The following is a 10,751-nucleotide window of genomic DNA, read 5'->3' as shown; positions in this document are numbered from 1 at the left end:
CATTTGCCTAGGAGGCAAAGTGCACTAGTTCTCATGGAAAGGGTTGTTTGACTGTTTGACTATTCCAATGTGAATTGGTCTGAGATTGTATTTTCCTGATTTAAGGGACATCAGTGAAACCAAGGCACCACTGCAAATATTGCTCTCTGTCTACATTCTAGGTCTGGATGGCTGCTCTTGAGCCCAACCGATCTTGGCTAAAATAAACACAATATGGTAGCTTTACAGTAGCTACCTTTACATGTATGATTGACAAGACAGAACCAACGGTCAACCAAGTCAGTCCTACCTGAGCATTGAAGATGAAGCAGAGCCAACAGGAACACAGACAGACCAAGCCCTGGTCCCGTCATCCCACATACAGACATTATTCTTCTCTTCATCAACAAAATAACTTTCTACCAACCCCTCCAAGACATCCGCTTCAGTGGACATTCATGTCCTGAGACTCTAGCTGCTGCCAATGATTCCAGCCTGAAAACGCAGACAAGGGGGAGGACAGACAACTCTCCTTGAGCTATGACCTAAACAAATGAACAAACAACTTTATCTATGGTGAAAAACAAATGAAGGAACTCCCTGGACTGATTTGCAAGAAAGATTCCAGGGAATGAAAATAAAGAGAACAGGTTGAGCAGGGCTGGGCCGCATTTAGCATAGAAAGCGATGAGGTTCTTTCCTTTCCTTTCTCTCTCTCTCTCTTTCTCTCTTTCATTTCTTCTCAGAGCACACCTATGATTTGAGTAAAGACATTTCACTTCCAAAGCAGACACCCAATATTGTCCTCTTTTTTTCCAAGGGAAAAAGAGACTGTGTCTCACTATACCACACACTATAAAGTTCACATTCAAGTAATGCTAAAGCCTTTAGGTTGAAAAGCTGTTATGTACTTTAGGTACCCTTTAGGTTTACTATCAACAGATGTATTTGCATGGCCAGTGGACATAAGTCTATAGCACATTTGGGTCTGGGAAAATACACAGGCTAATGGGGTTGCCTGGCAGGGGTCATGCAGGGCAGCCATGCAGAGTTATCCAATGATTTAATGATTACGTTAGATCACATTGACTGTAGAACTGATCATATAGTGAGCCGTTTATAGTATCACCTTCCAGATGTCTGAGTAGTTCAGTTCCTGTAAACCAGGAATGTTTAGATTCCATAAAACCAGTTCCACAACTGTGTCCAGATACAAAGTGCTATGTGTTGCGGAAATGACAGGCTTTTTACTGTGGCTTTACCCGCAAAATATAATACTGGTACAGATGTAGGATCTTAATTTGATCACCCTGTTGAAGGAAAAGTACAACTTTAAAAAGGCTTCTGGAGTTTGTAATTTTCCACTTTGAAATTTCAGACTTGATTTTCCCTTACAGAAAATGTATCTACTACTACAAAAATATCCATTAATTATAATCCACATAATAATTCACATTTCTTGTTGCTTCAGGATTATTTTCCTTCTGTAGCAAACTGGCTCAAATTAAGATCATACATCTGTAGATGACATTTGACATACATCATCCAGTTTGTTAAATTAAATCTTTATTTCAATACAATATTCAATAGAACAATTTACATTTACAGAAGGAACAGAGTTTAAATCAGTAACAATAACATTCTTACTAAGAATTTCATAATTTCTTCACAGAAAATATATATACATTCACATCTGTTGAAGTCATCTGCATAGAGACTAGACTTCAAACAATATAAAATGAGGAAATGAAAGCATAAAGACCGTCAAATATGCTTGATAAACTACATCACAATAAACTACAGCAAATTGAGTCATGATGATCAACAGACAATACAGAGTTTTTCTCGTGTTGCTGTGTAGCTAATTCTCTACCAATAAGGTAGTTGTGGTTCTCAGCAGGTAACTGACAACACACAACTGAGTATGATCTCTGTAGTGTAGTGCATCATCTTGTGATGAATATGTAATATGACTTGGTGTTGTTAACCGTAATTCCTTAGTAACTTGTGAAGCTGAAATGGCTAATAAAAACTTCATTCTGGTTGTTATTGCACATTTGAGATTGAAATCCATGGATCACTTTCAAATAAACATCCATTTTCAAAAAAATCTGTTACTAATATTTACAATAAAGCCAAACAAATACAACATTGATTTAACTATGCATATCTCATACGTTCTACAGCTCAATTTCTAATCTACACAGGCTATAGAAATATCGTTTACATTTCACCTGTTTACTTGTCCCTAAATTCATGTCCCCACCAAAAACAAAACTAAGAAACATCATGTATCATTATAGAAGGTAACAGTCTGAACTGCAATCTGTGATACAAACAAAGGATAGAGAGACAATTCAAGAGCTGAATATCTGACACTAATGTTTTTATTTGTTGCAAACGTTTTAGGTCTTAGGGAATTTCAGCTACATGTTGTCTATGTTAAAATCTCTTCAGTAACTTTGGCATTATTTGTTCAAGGGAATAATATAAAGGAGAAACTTCATGGCAAAACCATCCAGAATGTTTTTTAACATCTGTTTGAGCAATACATTTTGATACACAGGCTTGTTGTGTGTCATAAGTTGGTTGCACCTGAAAAGAGTCAAACTCTAAGGAAACCCTGAATACAAAAATGAACCCTTTAATGACATACAAATAATCCCCATACGACAGTACAATCTGCACATTGGCTGGCAGAGTGGTGATTTTCTATGACTTTGTCATGCATGTCCCATAAGTATTTTCATTTGACACTTTCTCATTTCACAAGACCATACACCTATTGATTATTATTTGGTCAAGCTACCACTTCAAAGGGTTTCCTCAGGTAATCTAGCTGGATTTACCTCTACATCCGATTTTTGCACAAGGTTCCCCTAATAGGATGGGGGTTTTGAACAGGTGAAGTGCAGTAAGTCTGAAGGGATAATATTTTGGTCATTTCTGATCCCTTAAAAGTATGGTCAGTGCTCCCATGTACGCGCCATTTTGTGCACTCCTGGTGAATTGTGATACGTCTGTGAAGATAAGACAGGAAAAGAAGATTATACTTCCACCTGTGTGCATCAGTGTACATGTGTGTGTGTGCATGCGTACATGTGTGTGTGTCTGTGTACTGTACTCACCCTCATGGCTGAGGAGATCCAGGGTAGGAAGCGGGACACTCTGGTGTAGACGCCAGGCTTCTTGGCCATGGCACAGCCTGTTCCCCAGCTCACCACCCCCAGCAGGCGGTAGCGGCTGGCCTTGGACAGGGAGTCCTCAGCCACAAACGGGCCCCCGCTGTCTCCCTGAAATAAAAAAGTCAACCACTCACATACAGTACATTATAAAATCAGTATCACTTGGGTGAATGGATTATATAAATATGAACAATTTCTCATGTAAAAGCTAGAATCTGGATAGAGAGCAACGGTACAGCCTTGCTCATATCCGGCACATTCAGATGTCAATAGATGACGTCAATAATTAACATGTTTGTAAGTGGAAGACAGAATATGGATGGAAGGTGACATTTTTTGATCAAGTTTATTAATTGACTGTCAGGGCAGGGAAATTAGATGTCACTATAGCTGGTTACCTGACAGGCATCGGTACCACCCTTCTCAAAGCCAGCACAGAACATGCTGGTGGTGATCTGGTTGTCATAGTAATCAGGGGCGTTACAGACAGCGTCGTTGATGATCGGCACGTTAGCCTCCTGAAGAACGTCAGCAAGAGTACCTAAGAGAGAAAGAGAGTGAGAGATATAGAGAGAGAACGAGAGAGAGGGGTAGAAAGAGAGAGAAAGCGAGAGAGAGAGAGAGAGAGAGAGAGAGAAAGCGAGAGAGAGAGCGAAAGCGAGAGAGAGAGAGCGAGAGAGAGAGAGAGAGAGCGAGAGCGAGAGAGAGAGAGAGAGAGAGAGAACGAGAGAATGAGAGAGAGGGATAGAAAGAGAGAGAAAGCGAGAGAGAGAGAGAAAGAGAAAGAGAAAGCGAGAGATAGAGATAGAGAGAGAGAGAGAAAGCGAGAGAGAGAGAGAGAGAGAGAGAGAGAGAGAGAGAGAGAGAGAGAGAGAGAGAAGAGAGAGAGAGAGAGAGAGAGAGAGAGAGAGAGAGAGAGAGAGAGAGAGAGAGAGAGAGAGAGAGAGAGAGAGAGAGAGAGAGAGAGAGAGAGAGAGAGAGAGAGAGAGAGAGAGAGAGAGAGAGAGAGAGAGAGAGAGAGAGAGAGAGAGAGAAGCTATTAATCCCTCTACTCACATCCCTGGTCAATAGTGCTTGGCACATCTGCACACTATGACACTGTCCCTGTTTACATACTCAAAGGTCATACAGAGAGAGAGAGGAGGGAGAGGAAGAAAGAAATAGGGAGAGGCTGTCTTGTCCAATGATAACAGTGATACACCTACTCTGTCTCTCCATGGTTCCAGATAATGGTTTAAACCCAGCTCCCACAGTATCTGTCTCTGGGACCAGATTATGTTTAAACCCAACTCCTACAGTATCTGTCTCTGGGAACAGATTATGTTTTAAACCCAGCTCCTACAGTATCTGTCTCTGGGACCAGATTATGTTTTAAGGCCAGCTCCCACAGTATCTGTCTCTGGGACCAGATTACGTTTTAAACCTAGCTCCCACAGTATCTGTCTATGAGACCAGATGATGTTTAAAGGTCAGCTCCTACAGTATCGGTCTCTGGGACCAGATTATGTTTTAAACCCAACTCCTACAGTATCTGTCTATGGGACCAGATTATGTTTTAAACCCAACTCCTACAGTATCTGTCTATGGGAACAGATTATGTTTTAAACCCAGCTCCTACAGTATCTGTCTCTGGGACCAGATGATGTTTTAAGGCCAGCTCCTACAGTAACTGTCTCTGAGACCAGATTATGTTTAAAACCCAGCTCTTACAGTATTAGTCTCGGGGACCAGATTATGTTTTAAACCCAGCTCCTACAGTATTAGTCTCGGGGACCAGATTATGTTTTAAATCCAGCTCCTACAGTATCTGCTTCTGAGACCAGATTATGTTTTAAACCCAGCTCCTACAGTATTAGTCTCGGGGGCCAGATTACGTTTTAAATCCAGCTCCTACAGTATTAGTCTCGGGGACCAGATTATGTTTTAACGCTAGCTCCTACAGTATTAGTCTCTGGGACCAGATTATGATTTAAACCCAGCTCCTACAGTATCTGTCTCTAGGACCAGATTATGATTTAAACCCAGCTCCTAAAGTATTAGTCTCGGGGACCAGATTATGTTTTAAATCCAGCTCCTACAGTATCTGTCTATGGGACCAGATTATGTTATAAACTCAATTCCTACAGTATCTGTCTCTGGGACCAGATTATGTTTTAAGGCCAGCTCCTACCGTGTCTGTCTCTGGGACCAGATTACGTTTTAAACCCAGCTCCTACAGTATCTGTCTATGAGACCAGATGATGTTTTAAGGTCAGCTCCTACAGTATCGGTCTCTGGGACCAGATTATGTTTTAAACCCAACTCCTACAGTATCTGTCTATGGGACCAGATTATGTTTTAAACCCAACTCCTACAGTATCTGTCTATGGCAGGGGTGTCAAACTCAAATACCCAGTGGGCCAAAATGTAAAACCTGAACAAAGTCGCGGGCCAACATTGAACAAATTAACCTTTTAATATGGACCCAAACAAGTTTTGCTTTAACATTGAATATGGAACAAGCATCGCTTATTACCATACAATATATAATTTAATAGTGGAGACATGCAAAATCGAATTTCAAATGAAAAAACACATCAATGGCATTCATTTATTAAATAAATAAAATGTAAATAAAAATCGTATGCCTCTTTTCTATTTGCAGCCTTCTGATTTAAATACCAAAATAAACTTTTTCCACTGGCTAATAATTTTACAAATAAAATGATAATAAATCAATCAACCATTCAAGCCCATGCCTTGTAGCAAGAAAAAGTGCACAAAGAAAACGTTAATTATTGCACACTGATCTAATCTGATGTGCCCAAGCCAGCACTTTGTGATGTGGCTTTTTTGAACATATTCTGTTGTGAAACCAAACTTATTTTCATCTCCTCTACTTTCTGGCTCCTTTGAGTCATGTCCAGGTCCTTGTATTTGTCAATGGTGTTTCGTTTCATAGTGTCGTCTAATGTTGTACTCCTTACTTACAGCCACGTTGACTCCACAAACAAGACAAACAGGTTTGTCTTTTACATATGTAAACAGATATTCTGCCTCCCACTTGTTCAGAAAGCTCCTGTTTTCTGCCTTTCTTTTCGCCATTTTTGGGAAGGGATAGCGCGCTGACAGTTGTAGCGTCTATGTTGCTATGACTACTGTCACAGAGGAGAGGGCGTTTCTGGGTCCTGTCCTGATTGGCGCGCGAAAACAACAGCAGAGCATTATGGGATTCGTAGTATTAGCGGTGAATGCGCTGTATAATACCGGCGGGCCAGCTCTAGTAGTAATTTGGTATTGTCTCGCGGGCCAAATATAATTACCCCGCGGGCCAAATTTGGCCCGCGGGCCAGAGTTTGACACCCATGGTCTATGGGAACAGATTATGTTTTAAACCCAGCTCCTACAGTATCTGTCTCTGGGACCAGATTATGTTTTAAACCCAGATCCTACAGTATTAGTCTCGGGGACCAGATTATGTTTTAAACCCAGCTCCTACAGTATTAGTCTCGGGGACCAGATTATGTTTTAAATCCAGCTCCTACAGTATCTGCCTCTGAGACCAGATTATGTTTTAAACCCAGCTCCTACAGTATTAGTCTCGGGGGCCAGATTATGTTTTAAATCCAGCTCCTACACTATTAGTCTCGGGGACCAGATTATGTTTTAACGCCAGCTCCTACAGTATTAGTCTCTGGGACCAGATTATGATATAAACCCAGCTCCTACAGTATCTGTCTCTGGGACCAGATTATGATTTAAACCCAGCTCCTAAAGTATTAGTCTCGGGGACCAGATTATGTTTTAAATTCAGCTCCTACAGTATCTGTCTATGGGACCAGATTATGTTTTAAACCCAACTCCTACAGTATCTGGCTCTGGGACCAGATGTAAGTTTAAGGATGTAGAAGCCTACACAGTCACTCACCATAGTAACCTACATTTCCCCAGCCTGTCACTGTCCCCATCTGGCCGTCAATCAGGCGCTGGCCATAGTGGGGTAAGCACACCGGCTGAATGTAGTCTGCAGAAAACAGAAGGTTTATATATATATTTTTTTCACCTTTATTTAACCAGGTAGGCTAGTTGAAAACAAGTTGTCATTTACAACTGCGACCTGGCCAAGATAAAGCAAAGCAGTGCAGCACAAACAACAACACATGGAATAAACAAACATACGGTCAATTGGTAATAAATAGCCATAGTGGCGAAATAATTACAATATAGCAATTAAACACTCAAATCAAATCAAAGTTTATTTGTCACGTGCGCGGAATACAACAGGTGTAGACCTTACAGTGAAATGCTTACTTACAGGCTCTAACCAATAGTGCAAAAAGGTGTTAGGTGAACAATAGGCAAGTAAAGAAATAAAACAACAGTAAAAAGACAGGCTATATACAGTAGCGAGGCTATAAAAGTAGCGAGGCTACATACAGACACCGGTTAGTCAGGCTGATTGAGGCAGTATGTACATGTAGATATGGATAAAGTGACTATGCATATATGATGAACAGAGAGCAGCAGTAGCGTAAAAGAGGGGTTGGCGGGACACAATGCAGATAGCCCGGTTAGCCAATAGGCGGGAGCACTGGTTGGTCGGCCCAATTGAGGTAGTATGTACATTAATGTATAGTTAAAGTGACTATGCATATATGATAAACAGAGAGTAGCAGCAGCGTAAAAAGAGGGTTTGGGGGGGTTGGGGGGGCACACAATGCAAATAGTCCGGGTAGCCATTTGGTTACCTGTTCAGGAGTCTTATTGCTTGGGTGTAAAAACTGTTTTGTCCTAGACTTGGCACTCCGGTACCGCTTGCTATGCGGTAGTAGAGAGAACAGTCTATGACTGGGGTGGCTGGGGTCTTTGACAATTTTTAGGGCCTTCCTCTGACACCGCCTGGTGTAGAGGTCCTGGATGGCAGGCAGCTTAGCCCCAGTGATGTACTGGGCCGTACGCACTACCCACTGTAGTGCCTTGCGGTCAGAGGCCGAGCAATTGCCGTACCAGGCAGTGATGCAACCAGTCAGGATGCTCTCGATGTTGCAGCTGTAAAACCTTTTGAAGATCTTAGGACCCATGCCAAATCTTTTTAGTTTCCTGAGGGGGAATAGGCTTTGTCGTGCCCTCTTCACGACTGTCTTGGTGTGTTTCTACCATTCTAGTTTGTTGTTGATGTGGACACCGAGGAACTTGAAGCTCTTAACCTGCTCCATTACAGCCCCGTCGATGAGAATGGGGGCGTGCTCGGTCCTCCTTTTCCTGTAGTCCACAACCATCTCCTTAGTCTTGGTTGTTGAGGGATAGGTTGTTATTCTGGCACCACACGGCCAGGTCTCTGAACTCCTCCCTATAGGCTGTCTTGTCGTTGTCTGTGATCAGCTGATGCTCTCATGCATGCCTCAGTGTTGCTTGCCTCGAAGCGAGCACAGAAGTGATTTAGCTCGTCTGGTAGGCTCGTGTCACTGGGCAGCTTGCAGCTGTGCTTCCCTTTGTAGTATGTAATAGTTTGCAAGCCCTGCCACATAAGACGAGCGTCGGAGCCGGTGTAGTATGATTCAATCTTAGCCCTCTATTGATGCTTTGCCTGTTTGATGGTTCGTCGCAGGGCATAACAGGATTTCTTGTAAGCTTCCGGGTTAGAGTCCCGTACCTTGAAAGCGGCAGCTCTACCCTTTAGCTCAGTGCGAATGTTGCCTGTAATCCATGTCTTTTGGTTGGGGTATGTACGTACAGTCACTTTGGAGATGGCATCCTCGATGCACTTATTGATAAAGCCAGTGACTGATGTGGTGTACTCCTCAATGCCATCGGAAGAATCTCGGAACATGTTCCAGTCTGTGATAGCAAAACAGTCCTGTAGGTTAGCATCTGCTTCATCTGACCACTTTTTTATAGACCGAGTCATTGGTGCTTCCTGCTTTAATTTTTGCTTGTAAGCAGGAATCAGGAGGATAGAGGTGTGGTCGGATTTACCAAATGGAGGGCGAGGGAGAGCTTTGTATGCGTCTCTCTGTGTGGAGTACAGGTGATCTAGAATTGTTTTCCCTCTGGTTGCATATTTAACATGTTGATAGAAATATGGTGGAACTGATTTAAGTTTCCCTGCATTAAAGTGTCCGGCCACTAGGAGCGCCGCCTCTGGGTGAGTTGTTTCCTGTTTGCTTATTTGCTTATACAGCTGACTGAGCGCGATCTTAGTGCCAGCATCTGTCTGTGGTGGTAAATAAACAGCCACGAAAAGTATAGCTGAGAACTCTCTAGGCAAGTAGTGTGGCCTGCAATTTTTCACAATATACTCTACTTCAGGCGAGCAAAATCTAGAGACTTCCTTAGATTTCGTGCACCAGCTGTTGTTAACAAATATGCACAGACCGCCCCCCCCCCCCCCCCCCCCTCCCCGTCTACCGGAGTGTGCTGTTCTATCTTGCCGGTGCAGCGTATATCCCGCTAGCTGAATATCCATGTCGTCATTCAGCCACGATTCCATGAAACATAGGATATTACAGTTTTTGATGTCCCGTTGGTAGGATATTCGTGATCGTACCTCATCTAATTTATTGTCCAATGATTGCATTTTGGCGAGTAGTATTGACGGTAATGGCAGCTTTCCCACTCGCCTTCTCTGGGTCCTCACGAGGCATCCGGCTCTTTGTCCTCTGCACTTGCATCGCTTCCTCTTCCAAATAACGGGAATGTCGGCCCTGTCGGGTGTTTGGAGAATGTCCTGTGCGTCCTGCTTGTTGTAGAAAAAAATATTTGTCTAATCCGAGGTGAGTGATCGCTGTCCTGATATCCAGAAGCTCTTTTTTTGCCGTAAGATACGGTTGCAGAAACTTTATGTACAAAATAAGTTACAAATAACGCAAACCCCCCCCCCCCCCACATAATAGCACAATTGGTTTGGCACCCGTAAAACTGCTGACATTTTATATACACTGGAGTGATAGATGTGCAGAAGATGAGTGTACAAGTAGAGATACTGGTGTCCAAAGGAGCAAAAATAAATAAAATAGATAACAGTATGGGGATGAGGTAGTTGGATGGGCTAATTACAGATGGGCTATGTACAGGTGCAGTGATCTATGAGCTGCTCTGACAGCTGGTGTTTAAAGCTAGTGAGGGAGATAGGAGTCTCCAGCTTCAGTGATTTTTGCAGTTCGTTCCAGTCATTGGCAGCAGAGAACTGGAAGGAAAGGCGGCCAAAGAGGAATTGGCTTTGGGGTGACCAGTGAAATCTTCCTGCTGGAGCGCGTGCTACGGGTGGGTGCTGCTATGGTGACCAGTGAGCTGAGATAAGCCAGGGCTTTACCGAGCAAAGGCTTATAAGCCAGTGGGTTTGGCGACGAATATGAAGCGAGGGCCAGCCAACGAGAGCATACAGGTCGCAATGATGGGTAGTATATGGGGCTTTGGTAACGAAACGGATGGCACTGTGATAGACTGCATCCAATTAGCTGAGTAAAGTGTTGGAGGCTATTTTGTAAATGACATAACCGAAGTCAAGGATCGGTAGGATAGTCAGTTTTACGAGGGTATGTTTGGCAGCATGAGTGAAGGATGCTTTGTTGCGAATTAGGAAGCTGATTCTAGATTTAATTCGGATTT

At 42.8% G+C, this 10,751-nt stretch overlaps 1 protein-coding gene across 1 annotated transcript in view; it reads right to left on the bottom strand.

Annotated features, from left to right (window-relative positions):
* Nucleotides 1–1,528: 1,528 nt before the first annotated feature.
* LOC139573450 (serine protease hepsin-like) overlaps nt 1,529–10,751 on the bottom strand; it is a 28,044-nt gene continuing 18,821 nt past the window's right edge. Inside the window, exons 10-13 of the mRNA XM_071396904.1 lie at nt 7,072–7,167; nt 3,563–3,705; nt 3,108–3,272; nt 1,529–2,999 (exon numbers count right to left, since the gene is read on the bottom strand). Of these exons, the coding sequence (XP_071253005.1) occupies nt 2,946–2,999; nt 3,108–3,272; nt 3,563–3,705; nt 7,072–7,167 (458 nt within the window). The 3' untranslated portion in view covers nt 1,529–2,945. The remainder of the gene's footprint in view (nt 3,000–3,107; nt 3,273–3,562; nt 3,706–7,071; nt 7,168–10,751) is intronic.

The sequence above is a fragment of the Salvelinus alpinus genome, chromosome 4 (genome assembly GCF_045679555.1).
Source record: "Salvelinus alpinus chromosome 4, SLU_Salpinus.1, whole genome shotgun sequence".
Taxonomy (NCBI): Eukaryota; Metazoa; Chordata; class Actinopteri; order Salmoniformes; family Salmonidae; genus Salvelinus; species Salvelinus alpinus.
Note: the sequence above shows the minus strand (reverse complement) of the source record. Positions and strands in the feature narration are given on the sequence as shown.